This window comes from Trifolium pratense, linkage group LG5, assembly GCF_020283565.1.
Source record: "Trifolium pratense cultivar HEN17-A07 linkage group LG5, ARS_RC_1.1, whole genome shotgun sequence".
NCBI classification, from domain to species: Eukaryota; Viridiplantae; Streptophyta; class Magnoliopsida; order Fabales; family Fabaceae; genus Trifolium; species Trifolium pratense.
The window spans coordinates 6,041,238-6,054,790 of record NC_060063.1 but is presented as its reverse complement, the minus strand read 5'-3'; the positions used below and the strand labels follow the sequence as shown (position 1 = coordinate 6,054,790).

Here is a 13,553-nt window from a genome sequence, read left to right as displayed (position 1 = left end):
AGGACATGTAATCATATTAGTGAGATTGTTGATGCAATTTATCTTGATTTGTTGAGAAATAAAAGACTACTAACAAAAAGGAAGGAGGAGAGTAATATCAACATTGTTGATATTACTCCCTTACCCTCTTTTCTTTCAAAAACTCGTATCCTAATTTCTTTGAATATAGAGCCATACTTGCACCAACCCTTGAAGTTGTAGAAAAAATAAATAGTTATTTTCTTGCTCTAATACCTAGAGATTCCAGAGAATTTCTCATTTGTGATACTATTCAAAATGTGACGAGGATATTGATGTTGACCATCAGTCGATTACAACTGAATTCTTAAATGAAATAAAGTGTTATGGGTTACCAAATCATAGATTAATTGTCAAAGTTGGTGTCCCAATCATGTTGCTAAGGAATATTGATGTTGCGACAGACTTATGCAATGTTACACGTTTAACTGTTACATACACGGGAGTTAATGTCATCGATGATAAAATTGTAACGGGGACAAACATTGGTGATGTGGTTTACATTGCAAGAATGAATTTGATTCCCTCAGATGCTAATGTTTCAATCAGTTTTCATCGTCGTCAATTCCCTCTGTGTGTTTGCTTTGCAATGACAATAGTAAAATTCAAGGACAAACTTTGGGTCAGGTAGGCTTATATCTTCCAAGACCAGTTTTTACTCATGGTCAATTGTATGTTGCTATGTCATGTGTAAAAACTCGAACTGATTTGAAAATCTTGATAACCGATGATATGGACTTATCAAAGACAACTATTGTTAATGTTGTGTACCTAAAAGTTTTTTAGAAAATTGATCGTAAAATATATGGTAAAATATATCCATAAAATAATTTGACTATGTCTTTTTGGTCGTTATGATACATTTGTATATGATATTTGTTATCATAAAAACCTAAAAAACATAGTCAAATTATTTTATGGGTTGCCTAGTAAGAAATCCCCATGTTGGAATGACCATGCATCCCAACAAAGGATTTATCATCAGGTGCACATGATGTACTTTTCTCATACCGGAGGACGACGCAGTGCAAAGCTTTACCTCAGATGACATCTCAACTTGGCATCAAAGCATCTAAACGCACCAATATACTTATACTTAGTCAAATTATTTTATGGACTGACCAATAAAAAATCCCCGCGTTGGAATGATCATGCAGCCCAACAAAGGATTTATCATCAGGTGCACGAGAGGTGCTTCATACATGAGGATGACGCAGTGCGAAGCTTCACGTCAGATGACATCTCAACTTGGCACCAAAGCATCTAAACCCACTAACATACTTATACTTAGTCAAATTATTTTATGGACTGCCCAGTAAGAAATCCCCCCGTTGGAATGATCATGCATCCCAACAAATGATTTATCATCTGGTGCACGTGAGGTGTTTTTCTCATACCTGAGGATGACGCAGTGCGAAGCTTTGGCATCGAACCATCTAAATGCACCAACATACTTAGTCTTTAATGACTTGGACAAGTTTACCATTCATAAAAACTACAAACTCCTCCCTTATTTATCACCGTTAACCACTTCCAAGAAATCAACCTAGTTCTTTTTAAAACTTCATCAATTTCCACCCCTTTAGATGAAAGAATTGAATCATTTTTTGCTCTCCAAATGGACCACACAATTGCATACCACACTAAAAGAAACCCCTACCAATCATTAGTTGGTTCAGTTGTGATTAATGCTGAATTTGGTAGGGAGTATCACAGTTCGATCCCCGCAACTTCGATTGAGAGAGATTTTTGGCAAAATTACACTACAGGTCCTTTATCTTATTTTTTTGTAACACTTTGGTCCTTTATCTTTTTTTTGTAACAATTTGGTCCTTTATCTTTCTTTTTTGTAACATTTTACTCCTTATCTTATTTATTTATAAAAAATAAATGACCAAAGTGTTACAAATAAAAAAAAATAAAGGACCAAAGTATTATAAAAAAATAAGATAAAGGACATGTAGTGTAATTTTGCCCTTTACAAGTAGTAAAAGAAATAGTTAACATATCTAGGACACTGTTTAGTTTTTAATATTATCACATGTTTTTCTTAGTATTAAATAAATATATATATTTTTTTCACATGAAATACACTGTTTTGGTAAAAAATGTTGAGTTTAATTGTCATGTATCTTTAGTGTAATTTTTTTTACACATGCATCTAATGATATGTTGTCATATCATTTAATGAACATCACACATCATGTGTTTTTAATAATAATACATGATGTGATGATATATTATTGAATCCATGTCTAAAATAACTTTACACCAACAATATATATAAATTAAATTAAAAAAAATTAATCAAAAGAAGTCTTGACCCAAATTGAGTTCAGAATTCGCATTTGGTAGTAGCTTCAACCAGTGTTTTAAAAACCGGACCGGTCGTCGAACCGGCGAGGACACTGGGTCACTGGTTCATTGGTCGAACCACTAAGTCACTGGTCGAACCGCATGATAAACCGGATTAAAACGGATTAAACCGATGGAATGAACCGGTCTCTATATAGTTATTGAACCGGTCTATATATAGACTATAGTTAAAAAAAATCATAAAAAATATGAAAATTTAAAAATTTCATAAACTCATAATGTCACAAGTTTTTAAATTTAAATCTTAAACATTGTCATCACACATTAAAATAGTACAAAATAGAAATCAAAATAAGTTTTAAACAATAACATAAATTTATAGAGTTTAACAATTGACATAGTAATAAATTATGATAACAAAATTGCAATTTTCTTGTCTAAAAAACGTATTAGTAGAGTTATTAAACACACAAAAAACATAGGAAAAAAAATTAATATTTATTATAATAGGTATAATAGGTATTTTTTATATTGATTATCATAGGTATTTATCTATTTAATATAGAAAGGACAAAATTTATATGCATTTCTTTAGATGTTGTTTTTTCTGTTCCTCTCACAAAAAGGTAGTTATTTATATTTTTTAACTAAAAAAAATAATATATTTTTAAATAAAAATAACTTTCCCACATATATCTAGCACAATAAAAACTGTGTATATGAAACCATATATAAGTTTGATCCATATAGAAACTTTTTTTTTTTTGACATAGTCCATATAGAAACTAATTATTATAATTTATTAGTCTTTATCATTTTTTGATAATCTTGTAAGGCTCATTGACTCATTCAATTCTAATATAATTGTATAATAGGTACTATTAATTTATGAATTTAATTTATCAAAGTTATTGGCCCAAGATAGAAAGAAGACGGGTTGCTATTATGAAGGCCCAATATACTCCTTAGATTATATTAAAAAACCCTAAAATTTTGATGGAAACATGTTTTCTCTTTCTTCCTGCTGCTGCTGCCTCCTCTTATTCTCTTAATACGCAGAATATTATCCTCTCATTTTTGCCTTCCATCTTCTCTCCCTTTCTTTATTATTTCTTTGTTATGCATCAAATTGTTAATAAATATTTATTTGAAAGGTAATCAGAAATATATTTTATCCTTTGTAGCTTCTCAACGATCCACACCATGCCTCTGCTCTGTTTCTTTTTTTTTTTTTTTTTTGGTATACTATGCTCTGTTTCTTTCTATTTCTTCCTTCTTCTTCTTCGTTTTTTTTTTTTTTTAAATTATAAAACGGCGTCGTTTTGTGACTTAGGTAAAGGAAAAAAAAAAACATTCAAACCGCCGGTTTTCCAAAACCGCCGGTTCACCGGTTTTGACCGATTTTGACCGGTTTTTCCGGTTTTGACCGGTTCAATAACATACACGGTCCAACATTCAGACCAGACCGGTGACCCCTCCGGTTCGCGGTTCAACCGGTTCAACCGGCCGGTCCGGTCCGGTTTTTAAAACACTGGCTTCAACTACTCTCACCTACTTTCTCCCTATCTTTCGTCTCTTTCCCTTTTCCACTTTTACCTTTACCTTCAACAACAACAACAACAAGAACAAAACCAAACATTCAAAAAATGGGATTCTACACAACAATAACCGACGAAATAACATTCTACACAGGTCTTTCTCCAACAGCTTTCTTCACAATCGCATTCTTAACTCTCATCGTTTACCGAACTGTTAGTTCCATGTTTGTTTCCCCTGAAGATTTCAATAAACCACCGGTTGTTTCGGCTCGGTTTGGTTCTGGTTCCGGGTTTGATATAGCTGAACCGCCAAAAAAACCGGTTCAGGTTGGTGAAATTACGGAAAAGGAGTTAAGGTTGTATAATGGGTCTAATTCAAGTAAACCTATCTTGATTTCTGTTAAAGGACAGATCTATGATGTATCTGAGGGCAGGTAATTTCATTTTTTTACTTTTTCTTTTCTATGTATTGTATTTGTGATGTGGAAATTGTCCGTTTGACTTATTTGAGTTTATTTATCAGAGTAGGTTCTAAAAAATAGCGGATAGTGATTATATATATATATATATATATATATATATATATATATCTATCTCCTGAATGGTATTTAATATATTTTGTTCACTATGTCCATCTATATTCCATTCTATAATTGAATTACCGCTGTAAGAGCTGGCCACCATGTCTCTAGCTTCTTCAAATTGAAGATCTATATCCAATAAGTTATAAGTGATAAACTAGCTTATATAGTTATATCCAATTAGTTATATAAGTTAACCGATCAAATTTGTAGTTTGTTAAATTAACGACAATCGCGTGAGTTTAGCTCAGTTTGCATGACATTGCATTATATATGCAGGGGGCCGAGGTTCGAACCCTGGTCATCCCACTTATCCACTTTAACGGTGGAATTTCTAGCCACTATGCTACTTGACCAAACAAAATTAATGGTCGGACTAACTTCTAACTATGAAATGACATATTTCAAGTAATATGATGACAGGTTTAAATTGAGAAAAAATGATAAGATATAAGTTCGTATACCAAACATGTCTTTGTTTGTTATACGAGCCTACTAGTTTTTTTGTCCAGTTTATTTTCACAAGCTTTGGAAGATAACTTATAAAACAACGTATAGAACTTTATTTTTAGTTATAGAATTAGCTAACACATAGTGCTTATCATGATAAGGGGCTAAGGAAATGCACAAGTGTTTGACTAAATTATGGGCATAATCATAATCAGTAGTTTAGAAAGTGGTTGTTCCGATTTTGTTAAATAACAGCTATAGTAGTGCTATAGTGCTATGGCATAGAAGAATTTGAACATTTCAATACGCTATTTACTATTTAGTACAAAATGTTGTCTAATAGTCGTTAATGGTTATAGCAGCTCTGTAGCACAACCACTATTTTCCACTATCTGCAATTGGCAACATTGTGTGATTCCACTGTTTTTATGAATGCTCACAATTTCGAGTACTAATTTGTCTTTTCAGTTTTCACTCATACAATTTTCAAGAGTAGAATCAAGTGAGGTTGAGAGCATGAAAAAGGGTAATCGAGTCAATCTTGACCATTCAATGTTATTATATGGTGGTGATGGTCAATATTGGTTTTACCAAAATTTAATCTGAACTGTAAGTGTTAAGTGCAAAATTTTTAATTGTGGTTGCAGCTGTGGTTGTGTCACGATCTTTGTTATTGCAGAAATTGCATTGAAATATAGCACTAATGTAGTGTTAGAGACTTATATAAATAAATGTAGTGTTAGTTAGAGGTGTTAAAAACCTTGACAATTTGGCCTCAATCGCAGTCACAATTATTATATTTTTGAATAAGTTCAAGTGAGTTGTGTCTCGGGACTCAAATGAAGACTAAATTACGGAATAATTTGGTTAGAAATAAATCAGCCACAAAGCTTTATTTGATACCTAAGTTGAATGGAATAATAAAGATTGCTTGCGTTCACCTCTCATATTCACCTTCACCTCTAGCGACACGTGTTTAAGAAAATTAACTTGAAGGTTTACTCTCTCAAAATATTTCTCAGGACACCTCTAGTGACATGTGCTTAAGAGATATTTCTGAGGACAATAACCCTTAGGGTCCATTTGGAATAGCTTATTTTTGAGCTTATGCAAAACAACTTATGCAAATAAATAAGTTTTTATGTTAATATATAAGTTTCCACTAACGAAAACGGTATTTTTATAAGCTATTTTTTTCATTAACTACCTTGAAAAACTTATTTATTTTCTTAAGTTGTTTTGCTTAAGGTAAAAAATAAGCTATTCCAAACGGGCCCTTAATCCATAGTTTGGAATAAGTGTTATTGTACCTGAGAAATATCTTGTTAAACTTTACAAAATCTGTAAATTGTCTTAGGACTTGCTTGCATTAATGATCTGAACATGCACTAAAATGCTGGCATATCATTCGTTTTTTTTTTTTTTTGGTATATTGCTGGCATATCATTCTATTATCATGCACTATGCATTTTTAGAATTCAATCATGCACAATATTTGCGTGGATGGATGATTTCTTAGTTGAAGGTTGGAGCACTTGTTTGAGTTGAATTCACTCTGATCATGCCAAATTTTATGGTTTGATTTATAAGTAAATATATAGTTACTTATTGTGAAGCAATTTTTTTTTGCTTCCTGAAACCTACCTCTGCTTGCTTATAATGAGTTGAATACTCCATCTATTTCCTTCAGTTATACCTTTTTCATCATTGTCAAGCATAATCATAATAGTTTAGAATGCGGCAATTCCAATGTTGTTGAATAGCTGCTATAGTGGTGCTATAGCAGAGTATAGCGTATAGGAATTTGAACAAATCGCTATTGTTCCACAATAGCTATTCAATACAAAATGTTGTCAAATAGTGGCCATAGTGACTCTATAGCACTGTTGTGTTTTAGAATATGAACACTGCGTGGTTCCTTGTTATATTAATGTAGTTTGAACTGTTGTTTTCTCCCAAATGAGCTGATAGACTTTGCTTGATCATATATATGCAGGAATTTTTATGGTCCAGGAGGATCGTATACAATGTTTGCTGGAAAGGAATGTAGCCGAGCCCTTGCTCTTCTGTCTTTTAAACCTCAAGATATTAACGGGAACCTCGAAGGTTTGGACGAGTCAGAGCTCGCAATTTTAGAGGATTGGGAATATAAATTCATAGACAAGTATCCAAAAGTTGGCCAGCTTGTTCCGGAACAAAGAACTCAGCAAATTGAGCATAGTCAAGAAGACAATTTTGAATCTGAACAATGAACGACACGAGTAAGCCGAATAGAAAGCTGTTGTGTTGTTGTATAGTAGATATGGTTGTGTTGTGTAATTCTCTCATGTTAAAATTTCACATGACATGTTAAAATTTTGTATATATCTATTTCTTCATAAAATATGTATAAAACCTTACCCTATTGAGTAGTTATGAAGAAAAAAGTAGATCCAAAACTTTCACATGACATAGTTTGTGTGAAATTTTGACTTGAGAAAATATATTCTTATAGTCCAGGGAGTGTTGTACCTTAAAAAGTGTCTGACTTAAGTACTTTGTTGTCAAATAGCGGCGCGGCAGAATTTTATCAAACGATATTGTTCTGTGATACGCGATTTTGGACAAAGTGCCAATATTGTTCTGTGATGCGTGATTTTGGACAAAGTGTTGTCAAATAGCTAAATGTGTAGACAAGAGATGTGTTAAATGAGTTAAATTGTATTTCAATTGAGAGAGCCTTTGAAATAGCTTATATTAGACTTATCTTATGAGATATTAGAAGAACTTATAAAAAAAGTAGTTTCTGATATGCTCACTAACCATTTGAAGTTCTTTATATGACTAGCAAATTCTAACTTTCCAATCAATACGAAGTATACTGCAAATATTTTGCATTAAACTTCAACCGACAAATGATCCATTCATTTTGAGATGCAAGATTCAATACCACCACCAATGAATCAACATGGAGCTGCAATTGATTATAATTAAAATAAGAGAATACTAAAAAAAAATTAGGACAAAACTTATATGCATTTCTTTAGATACAGTTTTTCCCGTTCCTCTCACAAAAAGATAGTTATTTATATTTTTTAATTAATAAAAGAAAAAGAAAATTATTTTTAAATAAAAATAACTCCACCATGTATCTAGCACAGTAAGAACCGTGTATATGGAACTGTACATAAGTTTGGTCCAAAAAAATTATCTATTTAATTTCAAAATCAAGATTTTAATTGCACTTTAGTCCTCAATTTCAAGAAATTTCAAACTTTTCCTCCAAAAAATTGCCACGAGAGAATCAAAAGAAGACAAAGAAGAGGTCACAACACAGCCACGACTCAATTCTTCGCGCCATGGATAACTTCTTCTTCTTCCCTTCCATTTTCACTCACCACTTTCCCGAGAAAATTCCCCCAAGAAAATTAAACAAAAAAAAATCCCTAAAAACAAAATTTGATCCCAAATCAAATCAAATCCACACACACAAACACCATAAACACCATATCAATGGATCATTACAAGGTTTTAGGTTTACACAAAACAGCTTCAAAAGAAGAAATCAAAGCAGCATTCAAAAAATTAGCGTTTCAATTTCATCCAGATAAGCATTCTCAATCACCGAAATCCGTTAAAGATAACGCTACACTTCAATTCAAGCAGGTTTCTGAAGCATACGAAGTTCTCATGGATGATCGTAAACGCGCCGATTACAATTACCGGTGGCGGTCCGGTGCCGGAAGACAAAGTGCCGGCGGTAACAGTGGTAACTATTATTACTCTCAATATAGTTATGGACATGGTAGAAGTGGGAGTGGTTATGAGTATAAAACTAGGTCTAATGGTGGTGGTTTTGCGTCGAAGTTTGAAGTTGTTATTCGGATTTTGACGGCGAAATCTTCACTTCTTAATCTTGGATTCGCAGCGTAAGCCAATCTTTTGTTTTCTTATTATTGTAATTAATTTGTTGTTAATTCTGATTGTTGTTAATTGCTGCTAGTTCTAGTTTAATTTTTGAATTATGGAGTCTAGTAAAATAGGCTGAAATGTCGAAATTGCTAGGTGGGACGCCATGACTGGGGTTCGAACCCTTGTCCCTCCACTTTGTGTGTATGAGTTTCCAATGTCATTTTGTCTGTCAACCAAAAAAGAATTGAGTTATATCAATCATTCGTTGGTTCAGGGGTGATTGACGCTGAACTTGGTAGGGAGGACTGCGGTTCGATCCCCCGCAACTGCGATCGGGAGGGCGCTGTAACCACTTGATGTCAGAACTGACCCCAAACCAGATTAAACTGGTGGTGAAAACAAAAATAAAATAAAATTTGAGTTATGGATTTTGTGAAGGTGTTTGTTCTAGTGAACTAGAAAGTTTTACCGAATTTGGGTCGAGCTAAGGGTATTTTATAACACTCATTGTGTTAAGTAGACAGCTTTTTAACTAAGGACAAAAGTGTGAGGGCTCACTTAAGACCTGAAGTGGACAATTCCTCAGTAAAGCAACATATTCGAGTTTGGAACATTGGCTAGACACGAGGTTTAGGCTGACAACCCTTTAGCTCCTTTGATTCGACCAAGGAATATTGTTTTGGTAGACTCTTACATTGTAAAAATTTCTTGGGGACTAAGAGTAGTTTATAAATACTCATACTCCTTTGATTCGACCGGGGAATATGCGCCTTTTAACTAAGGACAAAGTTTTGAGGGTATGCATAAGATACGGATAGTACCTTAGATAATCGGGGATAAATTTAAAGTCTTTTGTTGGAATTTTTAATGTTTGAGGGTTAAATTTTCGTTACTGTTAATAATGTGTGCTATGTTTTTGAGATTTGAGTAATCATTGATGCTTTGTTTGCTGCATTTACCATTTTTAAAATAAAATTGTAGGAAACAGAGTGAAACTGAAAATAATGGAAATAGGTTCCTACTTCCTTTTAGTCACCAAAACATGCGAACTTTTAGTCTTTTAGATGAAGATCAAACCATTTTAATTTAAGCTTTTGTTTTAAATCCGGTTTGAGAAACCCAAATGTAGGCCGTCTATTCTGATTTGCTAACTACTGTGACTGTGTGCTTTCATGAATGTAGGAAATTCTGGTCCAAAAATAACATAATTTACTAAAGATGAAAATGAAAAACAGAGGAAACAGTTGCAGCATTGTATTAGCTTATAATATTCCAGCACGAGTTTGAATTATAGTATTGACTAATAATTAATTGAATTAAGAAAGTTAATGGAAGAAAACCACACATACAGTGTGTGAACTTAATAATAACTGAAGGTGTGTTCCTTTGTCAACATATTTTTGGTTTTCAGAGATCATGTATTTTTTTTTTTTTTTTTGACAAACAGAGATCATGTATTTTGGTTTGAAAAATTAACTCTGAAATCGAGTCTTAAGTCTTTGCTTTGAATCATGACCCATTTTTTAATTTCAGTTAAGTAATTCTTATAGAGAACTGATTTGACTTCATGCATGGTCTCGGTTGCCTCACTTCCCTCACAATAATAACCTGACTAGAGTATAAAATAATTTTGTTCTTGAGTTCTCGGTGTCAGATAATTCTGGACTAAGAATTCCTTTGGACAATGTGTTTATAGGTAAGTTACTCTATTCCATGGAGAAAAACTTGCATAAAGTGATCCCAGACTAATAAAATGTTACATTAAATATTCTAGTGATTCATGTTTCATTTTTTTATTTTTTTTTGACATGAGTGATTCATGTTTCATTACACAGCATATAGAAGCAGATATACACAATGACCCAAGACTGATCTTTAAAGCTTGTTTACTATTTTCTGCTCCCAATTTCATTCTGAGATTGCATGCATGAACCATCCGCATTGTGGCAACTAGTTTCTCTGTAAATAACAAGAAGCTAAGAGTAAAACCATTGAATTTATAAAGAGTTAATACAAATTTTGAGATACCTCGGGCAGAGCAATATCCTCTGTGAAAGAAACCAACTATAAATGAGAACAGGTTTGTAGCATCACATAGATAACCACTGCTGATCAGCTGCAAGGATTATGGTCCGTTCTAGCATCTTCACAATAACTTGTAATTCATAAAAACTAACCAATCATGATAGATTCTCATAATAATATTGTTTATGTCACACTTCAAAACACCTTGCATCAGTGTAGCATATTTTTGTTGAAGAAAAGAAAGTAAAAAAGCACATTGAACTTCCAGGTTAATACCGGATAAAAAGGATTTTGGTTATAGTTTTCCTTGCAATGGTCTGGGACAAGTATTTATCATAACCACCAGTCCACCACTAGCTTTGAGGAACTCCTTAAATTATTGATACTCATATCATTAATCTGTATCTACAAAAAACTATCAAGTATTTAGCTGTTGATGTTAATAATATTTTTCTGATAAACTGATTGAAGATTCTTGTCCAGAGCTATATTAGGTGTGATGATTGTTGTTGATACAAGTGGAGAATCCTTATGGAAGATGCAAAATTCTGGGGTAAGCTTTTGGTTTTCTCTGTTTTTTCTTGGTATGTTTTTCAATCCTTCGAATACCGCATCTCAGCATAATGATTCCTTTGTTTCATTTTCGTCTCGACATCAATTTTTGAAGTTCATATTAGTTGGTCCATATGCACCTGCCTTTTTATTCTCCGGCGTCATTTTTTAAGCTGAATTAAAATCTATTCAAATGATAAATCCTACCTCAAAAGATAGGAAATGAAATTTGGTGCTAGAACTATACAAAGATCTTACTTTGTCTTGAAAAACCAGCCACTAACTCAGCCGCAAATCCGCAATATTACAATTATGCGGTACACCAAAACTAGTAAACTAAAAGGCAAACTAGTGGATGTCTTGTAAAATTGTATCCGTTTACAAAGTTTCTACAAATTCTCCTTGATGCACCTATATAAGATACATTTCATCATTTCTAGTCATGGATAGCATGGCAGCTAATGATTATGCATTTTCCAGTTTTGATCTCAGTTACCATGTTAACAGTTTGGCTTTTGCGTATTAAAAAAGTGATTACTAATTTATTCTTTGATTTTTCGGTGAGATTTATTTAAGCTTTCTTCGTTAACCTTATGTGCAGCAATACTGACTCATTCCTTTGCATGTTTGAATATTATTTTGCACTCAGAAATCTTTTGAAGAAGCCATGAACACCATTGAGAAAACAAAATCGTATAAAGAAGATAACACGAATGAACGTCCTTGATTCAATTCTCTGCTCTCCGCTTCACTTGCCACTCGAATGCTTCTTCACATTTAATAAATGGTGATTGATGGAAGCTTTCAGTTTTGGGATTGATCGCAAGGATAAAGTATTCATAAGTGCGATTTACAATGTTAGTATGTATTCAGTGTACTGGACATTGGATCTCTGCAGTCATGCGGACACAGATTTGGGTGGTTTGATTAAAGATCGGATGACTGATATTATGAAGATCTTCAATGTACAGTGATATTTTTAATCAGTCAAATTACACTTAAATTAGCGGGTAGTAATAAAGTGATTTTTTTTTTCCTTCAATTCATTAACTTTTTATACTTTTCATACATTATAATAAAATACTTTTTTTTTGGGATTAAATAAAATACTTATTTTAATAGTAAAAAGAATACATTCTATTTTTATTTGAGGGTATATTTGTCATTTTTAATTTACATACCTTTCTTTCCTCTTACTTTTTTTCACTTTCTCTTATAACAAACAACTAAAAATGCATCTCACTTTCCATTTACTTTCTACTCACAGTTTCATTCCTTCAACATTCTTTCTTTTTACTTTTTTTCCTTTCACTTTCTTTTCTCATCCAAACAAAGCAGCAATATTATACTAACATCAAAATTGGACAACTAGACTGTATATCAATATGGTTGGGTCCAATGTAGAATGTTATGTCAAAAAAAAGAAAGAAGATATGTCTAATTTTAGTTAATTTTATTGAAAAAGATAAGAGTAATTAACAAAAGTATAATTGACAAATCGTATCTTAAATACCAAAATGACAGTTAAATAGGAACAATTAATCCGCAGTCAAATGACACTTAAAAAGGAACGGAGAAAGTATGTTAGATACTAAATGTGACATATTTTATTTCTTTACACGCTCTAACCCTAAAAAGCGAGAGTAGTATTATACCTACCACACAATATTTTGATAAGATATATCATATTTAAATGACAAAATTACCATGGTAAAACAATTATTTTTTATAAATTATTTTGTAACACTTTAAATTTTATAAGTAAAAAATTTGAATAAGTAATCAAATAATTTTATATAAATCATGATCAAATAAATATTATGAGCAAATAAACAAGATAAAATTTTCATATGAATCATGATCAAATAAATAACTCAATTATATACTTTTAAAGTGTAATTTTGGAATTGTAACATCAAATTAGCGAGGTGTATTTTTGTACATTTTATTTCTATTATACTCTTATTTTAATCCACCAATAAATTCCTATTTTTTCATACACTTTCTCTTTTCAATAAATTTAATATGTTAGTTATGTAAAAGAAAAAAAAAATAGTTTTCCAAATATATAACTTTAGTTAGTTTTATTGAAAAAGATAAAAGCAATTGACAAAGGGTATAATTGACAAATCATGCCATTAAAAGATGAAAACAATAGTTAAATAGGAACACTTAATAATTT

At 32.1% G+C, this 13,553-nt stretch overlaps 2 protein-coding genes across 2 annotated transcripts; both read left to right on the top strand.

Annotated features, from left to right (window-relative positions):
* Positions 1-3,273: 3,273 nt before the first annotated feature.
* LOC123887425 (probable steroid-binding protein 3) lies at positions 3,274-7,318 on the top strand. The gene is made up of 2 exons (XM_045936745.1): positions 3,274-4,306; positions 6,900-7,318. The coding sequence occupies exons 1-2, from the start codon at positions 3,981-3,983 to the stop codon at positions 7,153-7,155; spliced, it is 582 nt and encodes a 193-aa protein (XP_045792701.1). The 5' UTR covers positions 3,274-3,980; the 3' UTR covers positions 7,156-7,318.
* Positions 7,319-8,212: 894 nt separating this feature from the next.
* LOC123887007 (chaperone protein dnaJ 72) lies at positions 8,213-12,798 on the top strand. Its single transcript, XM_045936273.1, has 3 exons — positions 8,213-8,811; positions 11,303-11,372; positions 12,021-12,798. Exons 1-3 carry the CDS (start codon positions 8,396-8,398, stop codon positions 12,096-12,098), a joined length of 564 nt encoding a protein of 187 aa, XP_045792229.1. The 5' UTR covers positions 8,213-8,395; the 3' UTR covers positions 12,099-12,798.
* The last annotated feature ends 755 nt before the right edge of the window (positions 12,799-13,553 follow it).